Source organism: Podarcis erhardii (assembly GCF_964252035.2).
Source record: "Podarcis erhardii genome assembly, chromosome: 14".
Classification (NCBI taxonomy): Eukaryota; Metazoa; Chordata; class Lepidosauria; order Squamata; family Lacertidae; genus Podarcis; species Podarcis erhardii.
Genome location: NC_138503.1, coordinates 21,120,844 through 21,136,898, shown reverse-complemented (window position 1 = coordinate 21,136,898; position 16,055 = coordinate 21,120,844). Strand labels below are relative to the sequence as shown.

The 16,055-nt window shown below is 46.5% G+C and overlaps 1 protein-coding gene across 5 annotated transcripts in view; it reads left to right on the top strand.

The window, feature by feature from the left end:
* The window catches only part of AKAP13 (A-kinase anchoring protein 13), a 248,683-nt gene that overhangs the window by 83,469 nt on the left and 149,159 nt on the right, over positions 1–16,055 (top strand). For all 5 annotated transcript variants that reach the window (XM_081838601.1, XM_081838603.1, XM_081838602.1 and 2 more), the window contains exons 4-5: positions 5,912–6,062; positions 13,774–14,070. In XM_081838601.1, coding sequence (XP_081694727.1) covers positions 5,912–6,062; positions 13,774–14,070 — 448 coding nt within the window. The remainder of the gene's footprint in view (positions 1–5,911; positions 6,063–13,773; positions 14,071–16,055) is intronic.

Sequence of the window (16,055 nt, the reverse complement as noted above, 5' to 3'; positions counted from 1 at the left end):
GCCAGGAGCTGAGGTGGCCTCAGTAAGCAAGCAAGCAAGCAGGCCAGGGAGCCCAGCCAGCCAGTCCACCAGCCATCACTGTTGGGAATGGACAGGCAAGTCCCAGGGCCCTGTGGGACAGTGTGAGGAGGCACCTCTCTTTGGGGCGGGAGGGGGTGCAGCTCAGAGACCAGGGGTGACAGCAGTGGATGCCCGGAGGACTCTCGAGAGGAGGCTGAGGGAATACTCCACAAGGGAGGGTGTTTGAAAAAGGGTGAGCTCTACTCCTAAGCCCCACAGGGTGCTGCAGAAAGAATGTGGTTGGTCAAGGGAGCCGTGGACTTAAAAAGGTTGAAAACCTCTGGCTTAGGGCAAGAAACCAAGTTTTGATCATGGTTTATAATCCTTACTTTGTTTTCCCTAAACCAGCTTCCCCCAAATGTTGTCCTTCAAATGTTTTTGTACTACAACTCCTATCAGCCATAGCCAGAATGGCTATTGTTAACAGATTATGGGAGCTGTAGTCTAAACCATCAGGAGGGCACCAGGTTGGGGAGGATTGTAACAAACCATAGGTAATACTAAACACAGTTCTCTGTCCAAATGAAACAAGAGACTGTAGTTAGCAGAAAAGAAGCTTCCAGTTGTCTCATGGCTTTATTGGGGCAGGAGAGCAGGAAAGGGGACCATTTTCTTTCTAAATGGCCCATTCCTGCTAATTGGTTCTTTAGCGTTACATCTAAACAGACATTGCGTGAAGCAAAATTTCATTTTCTCTACCTGGCTACTGCTTACTCATCATATTCAAATATGTTTGTTAATGTGAACAGCACCTAAAACTAGTATGCTCAAATGGCCCCTGGTCTTAATATTTGGAACCCTGGAACCATTATCAGCTTGTAAGCGATGTGGATTTTATTTTTAAAAAACGACACTGGAAATTTCAATATGAAATTGTAAAGCTTGGTAAAATTAAAATATCTTCATGTCTTCTTTATGTAGTGTTTCCCCCGCATGTTGTGAAAATACTTGCAGCAGATATATACTCTTCTTACACTGGGCAAGTAACTTGAAATGCCTCAACTCCAACAGGCAATTTTCCATTCCATTTATTTCTGGAATTTTTCCCTTGGAGGCATTTATCTGCTGAAGCCGGCATATGACATATGTCTCTTTCTCTGCGTGCTTGACCCAGGTCACTGTTTTTACTGGGGGCTATTTTGTTGTTGTTGCACAAACAGGTATCTCTCGAGCTTCAGAGACAGGCTTACGTTATGAACACCCATCACCTGCAGCCCTGCAAAGCCCATGCATTCCTAGGCAGTTTTCCAGGTGTTGTTCTCTGGATAAATGTGCAAAGACAAAAGTTTGGGGCTGGGTGATGGAAGGGTTTGCATCGGGGCCAGGCAACTTGTGTTGCTGCACAAACAGCTCCCATCATCCCTGATCATTGGCCATATTGATTTGGGCCGGGGGGAGTCTTAACATCTGGAGAGCCACAGGTTCCTTAGTTTACATAGTTGGTCGCAAGGAACTCAGGATGACGTGGAGATCATTCCGCCACAGCGACAGAACATCTGCTTTGCAAAACAGAAGGCCTCAAGATCAATCCCCAGGAAGAATGCAAGGAATGTGTCTGAACTTGGGACACTGGAGAGTGGCTGCCAGTCAGAGCATACAACACTGGTCTCAGTGGGCAAATGGTATCATCTAGCTTCCTATGTTCTTATGCTCATAACAACCCTGAGAGGTATATTTGTATGAGAGAGAGTGGCTGAGGAAAGGTGAGCCAGCGAAGTTCATGAGTGTGAGTTTGGGCCCAGATTTCTCCAGGTAAAGTCCAGCGAATAAAGGCTAGGGGTCTTGGTATTAGCTCACGTGACTACACTGGCATGGCTGCCAAGCTTATTCTCCCCCACCCCACCCTGCAACACTGGAGAGCTGTCTCATTTCATCCATCACTACCCGGAAGATGAATTTTTAAAGACTCCTTTCTTCGCCTTTTCCCATATGATTTGCACATTTTTCCTGGCATCTTTCCATGTGGAGCAGGACGGGGGGAAGTATATCCTTTGGGTTGTAAGTTTGCAACTGGAGGCTGCCTCTTTTTAAAGCTCATACTGCTTTTGTAACCTGTATAAATAAGCAAGAGCCTGGGGGTTGGTGGGTGGTAATTTTCCCATGCCAATGCCACTGGTCTATAGTTACTTTATTTTACTTCATTGGTTTAGAAAAATGAATAATCTGCTGAATCAGAAAAATCTCTCTTAAGTGGTGTACATAATAAAATAATGTACTATATATTTTGGAATGTTATTTGTTCACCATGCATTTGCATGATGCATTCATCCTGAGATGAAAGGACAAGTTTTCTTCTGGATGCAATTGGATCCCATTTTGAATCAAGATGGCAAACTGAGGTTTTCAAAACAGCACAAATGTTAATTCCTGATTTCAAAATGGCACTGATTTGTGTGTGTGATCTTTTAGAATTCCCGAGCAATTGGTGTGAGTTTGCTAGTATTAAGATTCTATGAATAAAACACAGATAAAATCAGCAAACCTTGTTAAACCTCACAGAGCTACAATTTGTAGCTCCCTGTGAAGGGTAAAGGTAAAGGACACCTGGACGGTTAAGTCCAGTCAAAGGCGACTATCGGGTGTGGTTCTTATCTCACTTTTCAGGTCGAGGGAGCCGGTGCTTGTCCACAGACAGCTTTCCGGGTCATGCGGCCAGCATGACTAAAACGCTTCTGGTGCAACAGGACACTATGATGGAAACCAGAGCGCACAGAAACATCATTTACCTTCCCGCCGCAGGGGTACCTATTTATCTACTTGCACTGGCATGCTTTTGAACTGCTAGGTTGGCAGTAGCTGGGACAGAGCAAGGGGAGCTCACTCCATCATGGGGATTTGAACCATCGACCTTCTGATTGGCAGGCCCAAGAGGATCAGTGATTTAGACCACAGCACCACTCTCAGCACCCTTAACCGTAATTCTTTGGGGGGGGCATGGGTGTTTAAATTGGTGTCACAGTGCTTTAAATGTATGGTGTGAATGTGGCCCTCATCCAATAATGTAACCTGCACATTAACTCCAGGAGAAATAATTGGTTTTTTTTTTTTTTTTGAAAAAAATGTAGAACAACTAGACATGTTCATGGGTCTGTGTTATTCTTGCATATCTAATCTAACTCCCAGGCAGAAACCTTTAACAAAGTGTTAGATGCTCCCCTGGCTAACGCCTGCTTACAAAGGGAGCTGATGAAAGGTGTCAGGTCTGTTTTGTGGGCAGCCACTTTGGGAAATCGTCCTTGACCATCTGCGATACGGTTTAGTGGCCAGTCCTGCTACGAAGGGATTGATGCAAACTGTCACCAGAGGCTTTGCTTGCTTAGTATTAACAATCCTCTGCTAGTGCAGAGAATGGCTGCGTTATGAGCAAGTGTTGACTGTTAGTTTTTCATTCCGTTTGGCACGCTGTTTTTTTAATTTTGCAAAGAATTGCTGCCCTTCAGTTAAAAAGAAAACAAAAGCCATTGTGTTGATGTCTGGATTTCATTAGATTGTAGGTTTAGAGTAGGTGGACACTTTTGTTTAAGCGCCATCCCTATCTTGCGATAGCTGTGACCGCGTGGTTTGCAAATGTGTTTGCCGGCGACAAGCAAATTGTTGGCTCTGAAGGAAAACCTGCCCTTTTTTTTTCATATTTGGAGGAAAAGGGGAACACTCCCCAGGGCCACATTAAGAAGTGCAAGGGTGGGTCACTCTTGCCCTCAGTCTGAAAAAGGTTAGCCATTCCTTCCCTACATGAATTGAGACAAATTCTGTGTGCAGCCCCCACCATTGGAGGCAGTGTGCCTCTGAATGTCAATTGCTCAGGTCCTGCTTTTCAGCTTCCCATAGGCATCCGTTTGGCTACTGTGAGAACATGATGCTGGACTAGAGGGGCCTCTGGTCTGATCCTGCAAGGCTCCTCTTACGTTCTTAAGTCTTCCCTTGGAGAAGGCTGATGTAGGACATAGCAAACTGCCTTATGCTAAGCCAGACCATTGCTCAGGATTTCCTCTTGAGTACCTGTTGCTGGAGGGACGTGGGTGGCACTGTGGGTTAAACCACAGAGCCTAGGACTTGCCGATCAGAAGGTTGGCGGTTCGAATCCCCGCGACGGGGTGAGCTCCCGTTGCTCGGTCCCTGCTCCTGCCAACCTAGCAGTCCGAAAGCACGTCAAAGTGCAAGTAGATAAATAGGTACTGCTCCGGCGGGAAGGTAAATGGCGTTTCCGTGCGCTGCTGCTCTGGTTTGCCAGAAGCGGCTTAGTCATGCTGGCCACATGACCCGGAAGCTGTATGCCGGCTCCCTTGGCCAATAAAGCGAGATGAGCGCCACAACCCCAGAGTCGGCCACGACTGGACCTAATGGTCAGGGGTCCCTTTACCTTACCTTTACCTGTTGCTGGAGGTCATGAGCAGAGAGAGGCCTGCTATGATCAGGTCCTGCTTTTGGCCTGGAGTTGGTTGACCACTGGGAGAAGAAGTTGCTGAACCTTTGGCCTGATCTAGCAGGGCTTTTCCTACAAAATGCTGCAGCCTGGCTCTCTTGACCATTGTTGCCTTTTGGCTGTGGGACTGTTGGTGTAGCTTTCTCCCACTTTTTGTAGCTAAAAATGGAGTGGGCTGTGAAGACACAGCTACTTCCAGGTACACGTCTCTGAAAGGTTCCTGACTTGAAAGTAAAGGTGACCTTTGTGTGTGTGTGTGTGTGTGTGTGTGTGTGTGCGCGCGTGGTGGAGTTAAATGGTGTGTTTTCGTTGGCAGCGGGGCACCAAGCCAGGTAAACATTAGTCAATCAAAGCTAGGTACGAAATTAAGTTATACTTTTGTTTGCCGGCCTGTGCCAGAGGCTCTTTTGATCTTGGGAGACTTTTCTCCAAATGGGGTTTGGCTGCCCGGCTTGGCTGCTTCAAATGAACCGGGGTTATAATAACCACCTTGTGTGGTAGTGATCTCAAGCAGATGACATTATTTGGGTAATAATAAATGAGGAAAGGTAAACATGCATGAATTAAAACGTCTCTCTCTGGGTTGAGGGCAGCAGTGCTTTTGGAAACAGATTGCCTTCCTAGGTTACAGGAATTCATCTGCGCTTTGCTGTAGCTCCAGAGTTGTTTAAAACCGTGAACCTTCCACCAGAAATTGTGAATTTATATTACTGACAGGGTTTATTATGTGTGTGGGAGGGAAACATATTTCTGGACCCAGTTTTACTTAGAAAGAAAGAAAGAAAGAACCGGTGGTGGTTATTTTTCCTTAGTATTCGCAGCTGGAAAACATGCACTAAGTATCTCATCTGTACCAGACCCCCTTCCGTAAGGAATTTAGGGCACTGTGTGGATTTCTCCCCTTGGCAATCCTATTAGGTAGACTAGACTGAGAGCAGACCCTAGGTCACCTGCTGAGCTTTGTAACTGGGGACCTGAACTCTGGTCTTGGAGTTCCAGGTCTGATGTTTTTTATTCATGCTTCCTTTATCTTATTGGCGATTAAGAGGTGTGAGAGAATTCCTCAGTGCCTACTGGCAGCTTGATCCTGGTGGTAGCAGCTGAATGGACTTTGCTCTCCCCACGGAAAGGAGTAAATTATTGCTTCTCTTTGGCTGTGTCTTTGTGTATTCTTTTTTATTCTAAAAAACCAACACATTTTCTTTTAAATGTGCTTCTTGGGAAAGGGAAAGGTGGTTGTTAGACTGTATCTCTACCCCAGACCTTTGAATGGATGAAGTATTGGATTAGGGCCTGGGAGACCAGGGTTCAAATCCCCACTCTGAGCCATGAAGCTCACAGTCACTTTCTCTCACAAGGCTGTGAGCCAGAAATGCAAAAAATAAATTCCAGAAATATTAAATCCTTATGCTCTTCTTCTCCTCTTAGGGCGACTGCATAATCACCGTATTGCTTACTGAGGATGACAAAGCTGGAAGCGATGATGTAGTTTTCTACCTTGTGTTTACTGGATCCGCTGTTCAGCACTGCACCAGCACTAGGAAGCTTGATTCAGGGACATTGGAGACCATTGCGCCTGGTAAGTTCCTTTTTTTTACAAAAAAGATCTCCCGCAAATCTACCATTACAGTGGTGCCTCGCAAGACGAAATTAATCCGTTCCGCGAGTCTCTTCGTCTAGCGGTTTTTTCGTCTTGCGAAGCAAGCCCATTGATGGCTTAGCGGATTAGCGCTATTAGCGGCTTTTAGCGGCTTAGCGGATAATCAGATAAGCGGCTTAGCGGCTTAGAAAAGGGGGGGGGGAGGAAAAAAAAGTCGGAAAAACTCACAAGACATTTTCGTCTTGCGAAGCAAGCCCATAGGAAATTCGTTTTGCGAAGCACCTCCAAAACGGAAAACCCTTTCGTCTAGCGGGTTTTCCATCTTGCGAGGCATTCGTCTTGCGGGGCACCACTGTATAAGCTGGGGTGAGCGAGGGAACCTGTTTTTCAGCCTTCCTCTCTGGACAGCCTGTGGCAGTTTGTGAGCAGCACCAGAGGCAAAATTGGGGGTCTTTAGATTTGTATAGTAGGCTAGTTTCTATAAACACACACCCTTTATCCTCCTCCCTGGCAAGCAACAGGCATTATCACGATTCAAGGACACATTCCAGCCCGGCGAAATGATGTGTAGCTGGGGAACATCAACTGTGGTTTAGATAGATGGGGCGACTTTAGCTGGGGAAGCGATGGGGCAGCGAAAGGAGCACATAATCTTCAGTGCTCTCCCAACCATTTAACCATGGCTAAGCAAGGGTCCCCTGGTGTGTCTGTGGTTGCTTAGCCCAGGGAACAGCCTGTGTGGGCAGCTGCACCCTTCTTAACTGAGTTGCCTATGAAGATCTGCAGCTTTGTTAAAAAAAGTGGCATGCTTTCTACCTTCTCGTTCAGTTAGGTTAATAAATATAAATACTTTAATTTTGCTATTTTTGCCCAGGGCGCAACCCATTCTCAATTTCTTGTGAGTTTTTAAATGTTTGCTGTAAAAATAATTCTCTTCCCTTCTTCCTTTTATGAAATAATCTTTGTCCTGGGAGACCACATGAGTAAACAAGTTGTGTAAGAGATGGTCACTTGAAGGCAGCAGTCATGTGGCCTTGATTTTTCTTTCTTAAAAAATACACTTTCGTATGGAACATAGCATCATTTCCCCACCCCAAAGGCAAAAGAGAGCGCCATGAAGCCCTGTTGAGCAAGAATTTTTCTTAGAAGGCCCCTTAAAGGGGCTGACCATTAACTTTTATTACATAAAGACAGTGGCATTAAAGGAAAGAAAGAAAGAAAGAAAGAAAGAAAGAAAGAAAGAAAGAAAGAAAGAAAGAAAAGGCACACGAGAACAAATGGGTCTTTGACATTTGAAGGCCTGTACTGAAGTGATAGTTCGTGGGGTTGCATCAAATTTAGTGTTAAGGTAAAGCCACTTAGTGGTACTTGTTCTGCTGGTGAAATGTTGTTGCACAAGAGAATGCCAAGGTTGCTGGTGACTTTGATGCACAATGAATTGCACAGTCTGTTGCACAATGGTTTCCCACTAGCGCAGCTTCTGCATTTGATTCCTCTGTTGTGTGACGTTAAAACTCACCTGTTCACTAACACAAGTTCCCTCACACTAGCAGACAGAAAATGTTGGGTGCAGCCCATTGGAGGGGGAGTTCTATAATTATGGGAGCCAGCACAGGGAAGGCCCTGTCTATTGTGCCCAACCAATCTAATTGACTGTCTTATCAAGCACACAGTAGTTGGTTTTAATAAACTGGCAGGATTATTTGGGCAAAGGCAGTCCTTTAGACAACCCAGTTCCAAGCCATTTAGAGTTTTAGAGTTTAACATCAGCAATTTGAATTGGGCCTAGAAGCACAGTTAAGCAGTCCAGTTGGAGCAATATGTGCATGTGTGTTGCCTGGGAGACCAAGGAGGAACTCTAATGGGGCTGGATTTAGCTTGGGATATACCAGTTGCTGACCCCCTACAGTAAAGTAAAGAAACCATAGCTTTGCTGGTACATGTTTGGGGTAGGATTTCCCATTTTTGCAGTATTATTGAATAAAATAATTTTGTTGATTGCATTTTGTTTTCTGATATTTAACTGATTTTTTAGCTCTTTTGTATTTTATGCTGTCGTAACTTGCTTTGGGGACGCGGGTGCCGCTGTGGTCTAAACCACAGAGCCTAGGGCCTGCCAATCAGAAGGTCAGCAGTTCGAATCCCCGCGACGGGGTGAGCTCCTGTTGCTCGATCGCTGCTCCTGCCAACCTAGCAGTTCGAAAGCACGTCAAAGTGCAAGTAGATAAATAGGTACCGCTTCTGCGGGAAGGTAAACAGCATTTCTTTGTGCTGCTCTGGTTTGCCAGAAGCGGCTTAGTCATGCTGGCCATATGACCCGGACGCTATCTGCGGACAAATGCCGGCTCCCTCGGCCTATAGAGCAAGATGAGCGCCGCAACCCCAGAGTCGTCCGCAACTGGACCTAATGGTCAGGGGTACCTTTACCTTTAAGTTGCTTTGAGGCATCTCTCTTACATTAAGTGGCCAATAATAAGCTTAATAAGTTAACCCCCCCCTTTCAGGTCCTAAACCACTTTTAGTGTGGTGCACGTACACACAAGGGTGCATTTTAGAGATGCCTAATCTAGTTTTATGCACTTTGAGATTTGCACCCCCAGACTTCAGTCCTGGTGAGCTGCTGTCTGCGGTTGCCTTCAGAGGCAATGCTATCCTGCCTTTTCTATGGAAACTTAAAAATAGCTGCTGGAGCTGAATGCCTATTGTTTGTTCTGTGAGATCCGAGTCCTCAAAATAGGAGCTCTTGGATGGGTCGGCTTCCACTCCTGGCTGGACAGGCCATGAAGTCATGCGCTGAGCTTGGCTTCCAGCTGCCACTTGTTTAGCTACAGCAGTGTTTTTGTCTCCATGCAGCTTGACGATAAAGGAGCCTGCTTGGATGGTTACCACTCGTTTGGAAAGCGGCTGACCGTGACGCGAGCCAAAATGCTGAACTGTGGGCTGCGCCACTTTTTGCTGTTTGCCTGTCTAGACTTTTGTTGCCTTCCCTATCTCAAAAGATAGGCCAATGGGTTCAAACACTGAAACTGGCCACAGAATTGAGGTCTGTTTCACACTAAGGCCCTACCTGCACTTTGCATTTAAAGCAGTATCTTTAAAGAGTCCCAAAGAATTCTGCAAAGTGTATTTTGAAGGGGCATAGACCAGAGACAGTTGGGTGGGGCATGGTCTTCTGAAATTAATTCACGTGTAAAACTCAGCCCAACTGTGTGTATATGGAGGGGATTGCGGTGAGCCCCCATCTCTCTTGCATGGCGCAGGAGAATAGGAGCTCATCCCTGCTGCGCAAATGCAAAAATCAGCAAGCAGTATCATGGTGTTTTATCGATTGCTAATCCTATTCAGAGTAAAAAGGTAAAGGGACCCCTGACCGTTAGGTCCAGTCGCGAATGACTCTGTGGTTGCTTTACTGGCAGAGGGAGTCGGCGTACAGCTTCCGGGTCACGTGGCCAGCATGACTAAGCCGCTTCTGGCGAACCAGAGCAGCACACGAAAACACCGTTTATCTTCCCGCTGGAGTGGTACCTATTCAGAGTAGATCCAGTCAAATCAATGAATTTAAGTTAGTCATTTGCAACAATTTCAGTTGGTCTGCTCTGAGAAGGACTAGCATTGGCTGCGACCCGTGGTTTTTCCAAGTGCCGGACAGTGTCACTGTGCTGACAGGCATGCGATGTCCAGAGTGAAGAATTAGGTATTTATTGCCAAAAGTACATTTACAAGTTAGGGAAAGGCATGGAAAATAGGGAAACTTGGAGGGTCTGTCATATTGGAGGCCATCTATCTATCTATCTATCTATCTATCTATCTATCATCTATCTATCTATCTATCTATCTATCTATCTATCTATCTATCATCTATCTATCTATCTATCTATCTATCTATCTATCATCTATCTATCTATCATCTCTCTCTATCTATCATCTATCTATCATCTATCTATCTACACTGATACCTCCAGTTGTGGACAGGTTCTGTTCCGGAACTCCAGTCGGATCCCGAGGTTTCCGCAACTGGAGGGGCCACTTCTGTGCATGTGCGCGCGGCGAAACACTTCCGAGTTTGCCGCTTTCGCAACCTGAAGTTTACATTACCCAAAGGTGCTGTATTCTGTATTCTGCTGCTGTATTCTGTTCTACCTTTGTCCTTTGAAATTACAGTGCAAACAAACAAACAATAAAATGCATGCGCCACACAACATTAAATTCCACTTAAGACCAGCCATGACGGAGATGGGAAAATAAATATGGGAGGAAAAGCTGCAGCTTGCTGCGAAATCATTGGTTTAGTTTCTCTGCCCAGTGGCAGCAGGGTTGCATTTTGTTTGGAGGAGAGCTCTGGAAGTGCAGGAGTCCTAATTTAAATTTAAACATTTCCCATATTTGGGTGGGGTGGAGGGTTATGCAGTTTTTAACAAGTTGGTTTTGGTTCTGCATTTGACTACATTTTTAGTGCAAAGCCTTACCAAGGCCTATTTTGTGTTCGTAATTCTTTTCTCTTTTCGGCTATTGCAGAAACTAGGCAGACAATTTCAAGTGACAGGTTCTGGGGCCTCCTGGAGTCGCTTGCTCATTATGGAATAGCTCCCCTGATCTTTTGAACTAATTGCCAAAGTCAAAAACTTATCTCCCCTCCCCCCCCCGGCCCATGCCCCCCCCCACTCTTGGCCTCAAATCTTTGTCAGTTGTAAGGGAAGGGGGGGGGGACATCAAAGCACTTGAAAGGGACTGAACATGTTGCCCTCGAGGAACACATTAAACTCCTTTGCTGTAGCCGGATATGCGTTTGATCTGATCAAATCCAATTTGTCACCTCGTCCAAGTCTCTGAAAGCTGGGGTTTTTCAGATGCTGCTTAGTTCTGCATCCCCTCCCAGAATTTCACTGGTGAAAATAGGCAGAGGTATGTGTGTGTGTATTCGTGACCCTTCTCACAGCCCAATTTGTTACCTGAGTCACTGCCCCTGTACTTAATAATACTCGTTCACACATAACTGGAAGCTACAATATGGTTTGGTGCACAGTGAAAAAGTTATGGCTGCTTCCCTCTTCCCCTGCTCCTCGTCCCTGCCATATTAACCAGAGCTAAGCCATGGTTTGGATTAGCATTGTGACCAAACCCGGGTTCATGGTTTGTCTGGCTCTAGACCTTTCACAAGCTGTAACCAATGTCTTTTTTCTTGCCTTTTTATTGCTTATGGGTTTTTTTTTTGGGGGGGGGGGGAACAAGCCACAGTTCTGGGTTTAGATATAACCAGCAAAACTATGGCTTAGTCCCCAATAGCGCAGGAGGAGCGAAGCAGCTGAGTTTTCCCCCCTAGGTTAAAGAAATAAATGCAGTCATTGCTGTAAAGAACAATCCCAGCTGCTTCCTTTTCCTTGCTTGTGAAGTCACAATTATTTAAAACTTCCTAGTCTGCTTGAGCCTGTAATTTCAGCTTTGATGGTGGGGGGGGGGGGTTCTTCTCTTCAACTGGGAGCAAAGTTCCTTTCTGTACTTCTGGAAAAGGAACATTCCCGCCTGCCACTGTCCCAAGTGAGCCAGTTGTAAATTTCAAATTTGTTTCTGGGCGGTGGCAAGGGGGCGATGAGGGATCCGACTCCATTTATGCAATTAAAAACAAAGAGAAAAGGAGGATAAGAGTTGATTCACACAGTCCGAGACTGAGGTAATGGGGCAGAGCAACTTTTCCAGTAATTAGTGAATGGTCTCTGCTGTTCTGGCACAAGGAGTCGTGACGTCAGTGCAGCAGTGGGGAAAGAGGGGAGGGTACAGAGCCTGCAGAGGACATAAGTCACCAACCTGACTATTAAAGGGGGCTGGGCTGGTAATTATGGAACAATGGCTGTGCTGAAAATATGAAACTTCCACCTCTCAGCATGCTGTTTGAAGTTCGTCACGCGTTTCCTGGGTCTGCACAACTTGCTTGGACGGTTAAGTTCAAAGACGTGCCCCAAACACACTCTTTCTTCCTCACCTCTCTCCTCCTTCAATTACTTAGGCTCATAAATTCATATTCACTGCATTATCTATTTGTTGCATGTAGCTGGTTAGAGCATAGTGCTGATAATACCAAGGTTGCAGGTTCAATCTCTGTATGGGGCAGCTTCATATCAGTGGCAGAACAAGGTCGGGTGGTACACGGTGCAGAAAATTTCTTGTCACCTCCCTGCCCCCTTTGAATTTTTCTCCCCCCCCCCCGCAACAATGGTTTGACTTCATTTCATTTGGGGGGGGGGGGAGCCAAAGTTGTTGAGCTTTTTTGGGGAGATCGCGGTGCCTTGTGACGAGGAACCTGGCGGCCTCCATACAGCTGAGGGAGAGCCAGCGGGTAGATCATTTTGGCAGTGGGAAGCCTGCGTGCGCTAAAGCAACAGCGTCTCTCACAGCTGTTGACTGCCACACAGCATTTTGTCACCTTTGGAGATGACACCCAGGGCACACCCACCTTGCGACGCCTCTGCTTCATATTGTAGGGGGTTGCACAAGGTGATCCTCAGGGTCCCTTCCAGCTCTACAATTCTGTTATTTATACCCTGTTATTTATACCCCCCCCCCGGAAGCTCAAGGAGGCGTATGTGGTTCTTCTCAGAGAGCCAGTGTGGTGTAGTGGTTAAGAGCGGTAGACTCGTAATCTGGGGAACCGGGTTCGAGTCTCCGCTCCTCCACATGCAGCTGCTGGGTGACCTTGGGCTAGTCACACTTCTCTGAAGTCTCTCAGCCCCACTCACCTCACAGAGTGGTGTTGTGGGGGAGGAAGGGAAAGGAGAATGTTAGCTGCTTTGAGACTCCTTCAGGTAGTGATAAAGCGGGATATCAAATCCAAACTCCTCCTCCTCCTCTTCTTCTTCTTCTCCTCCTCCTCCTCCTCCTCCTCATTTAATCCCCACAAACAACCCTATGACGTGAGTCAGGTGGAGAGGCAGCGACTGACCCACGGTCATCCAGTGCGCTATATCATGACTGAGTAAGGGATTTGAACTGTGGTCTCTCATGGCCTGGTTTGGCACTCTTAAGCACTCCACCACACTGGCACCGATGCTGCCCTGTGGGCCCCCCCCCACAAGAAACCTAAATCCACTTGGTAGTTGTAGTGCAATGATCTGTGTGCACACTCACCTTTTAGAAGGGTCTCTAGCTATTTAGTGTCTGTAGCAACTCATTGTGCTAGCTCAGGGTTTCCCAGACTTGGGTCTCCAGTTGTTGGACTACGACTCCCATCAACCCTAGCTAGCAGGAACAGTGGTTAGGAATGATGGGAACCCTTCTCTAGCTTAATTACAAAACAGACCTGGCTAGGCTATTTACTTAAGAAAGGAAGTGTTTTGACAATTTTTGTGGTCCTCATTTCCTACAGAATCCCATCTTGCCGCTTTAAAATCACAGGACTGGAGGTGACCACAAAACCCCATCTAGTCTAATCCCAGGCTCATTACATTGTGGTGCGCAAGCTGAGATTCTTCCTCAGTACTAATAAGCATGGGACTGCCACAATGGTTTTCTTTGCCCATAGCGGAACAAATCTGAAAGGAAGCTGGTGCAATGTTTAAGCAGCATTTGAATCCATCATGTAGATGCTATGGCAGAATAACTGACTGCAATGTGGTTTTAGGAGTAGAATTAGGGTGCAATGGAAGGGGTTTTTTTTTGCAGATGGAGACTGTCAGCTGTGTCCGTTCTTGTTCCACAGGCCACGATTGCTGCGAGACGGTGAAAGTCTCTCTCTGCGCTGCCAAGCAAGGCTCCCCTCTCTTGGTGGTGGCAGAGGACAGCCTGCAGTTTGTTCAGGATGAAGCTTATGACGCAGCTCAGTTCTTGGCAACCTGCGCTGGCAACCAACAGGCTCTGAACTTCACAAGGTTCCTGGACAAGTCCAGGCCTCCGGCTGGGGATGTGGACTTCCTGGATGAGAAAGTGGCTTTGGCGTTTCGTCATCTGAAATTGCCGGCTGGGTGGAATGTGCTGGGAGCAGACCACACTGCAAATGGTAAGATGGTTTGTCGAGATCCTTTTATATCCATGTTGCCAAATTAAATGGAACTGAATGAAAAGGTAGAGCGGAAAATCTAAATTAAAATACCTGAATGAGTTTTGGACACTAATATTTTAATGGGATTTTGATAGTGGGTTTTTAAAAAAACTTTTTATTTCAGTTTTCTTTCAAATGATTCCATTCAGTTTCCTCTTTCTTTCTGTGACTTGTGGAAAATGTCTTCGGGGTGAATTGGGATTGTGACCTCGGTGCTCTGTGCTGTTTTCCCTCCTTTTGAATATGTGGGGGGGAAATCTTCAGGTTACTATGGGATGCTCTTAAATGGTGGTTGATTCTTTGCCTGGCTGTTTCCCATTCCACCCCCCCTGTGGCTGCTTCTCACGAGTTACTGTATAGTAACCACCATTTGTTCTTTATGCAAACAAGGAAAGCATGAGGAAAGCGGCCGCAGTTGAACCAGCAATTGTTTCTGAGTGGTCACAATGTTTGCATTCAGTGGGCTTTCTTGAAACTGAAGCCCAACCACTCTGCATGCCATGACGTGCTTGCACTACATAATCAACCACCCATGAGTGCTCCACATCCTCTCATTCATTCTTCAAACTTGGGAAGAGAGGAGGCTGCTTTCTATTGGGCCAGACCAACAGCTCAGTATTCTCTATTTTGACTGGCAGCTGCTCTCCAAGGTTTCAGGCAGGGGGTCTTTCGCCAGCCCTACCAGGGGATGCTAGGGTTGAACTTCGGACCTTTTGCATACATAGCAGATGCTCTATCTCTGAGCCACAGCTCTTTCCTGTAAAGCCTCCAATTGCCAGGAAGCTCTACCTCAATCCAGCTGCCAAGGAGCTCTTGCAACATAAGATAAGGCTATCAACGGCTACTAGCTATGCTCTGCCTCCACATTCAGGGGCAGAAATTATTCTCCCTCCCACTCAACACTTAAAGGTAAAGGGACCCCTGACCATTAGGTCCAGTCGTGGCCGACTCTGGGGTTGCGGCGCTCATCTCGCTTTATTGGCCCAGGGAGCCAGCGTACAGCCTCCGGGTCATGTGGCCAGCATGACTAAGCTGCTTCTGGCGAACCAGAGCAGCGCACGGAAATGGCGTTTACCTCCCCACCAGAGCGGTACCTATTTATTTACTTGCACTTTGACGTGCTTTCGAACTGCTAGGTTGGCAGGAGCAGGGACCAAACAACGGGAGCTCACCCCGTCATGGGCGAAGAGGGACTGACTACTTAACCACTCTGAGAACTATATTCATAGAGAGAAAAGGCACCAACATTTCTGGTTTTCTGTTCTGATGTGTTCTGCACTTCAATACCTCGGTTTTTTGTGTGTGAGAGTGGTGCTGTTTGGAGACATAAGTATGGGCTCTTGGAGAATGAGGTGCATGTATGAGATTATGGGAGTATGTGTCCACTTATCTCACTGTTCTCCCTCTATAAACATTCCCTCCCACTCGACACTCAAATAATAGGGGGGAGGAAGTGGTTTTAGCTGGAATAAGCAGAGGTCAGACAGGCTGGAAAACCAACCAACTAATTCTACTTCTGGCCCAGCAATGTGGTTGGCAGTGGGTGAAGGTACAACCAGGGGCAAAATATTCCAACGCTAACATCCAACACAAGAGCATACTTTTGTTTTCCATCTAAATGGTTTTTGGAAAACTGAAGGGTTTTTTGTTTGTTTAAAGTGGTAACAAGTGGCACGCTCCCTCTGACCCTGGGTGCCATGCAAAGCAATCCTGGCTAGCAGTCGTTGAATTTGACTTTTGAAGCCATCTAAGCTGTTGGCCATCCCCTCTCCTTGTGGAAGTGGGCTTCCAAGAGACTGGAGACGAGGCCTGATGGAGTCCTGCAATTTCCATACACCAGGGGTGGGGGTGTGCTTTAGGCTTGGCATTGATAATAGTTGCCCCCCCGCCATGCCACATAACAAAAGATTTTTCAGACACACAGCGGGATGGAGGGGCTTCCC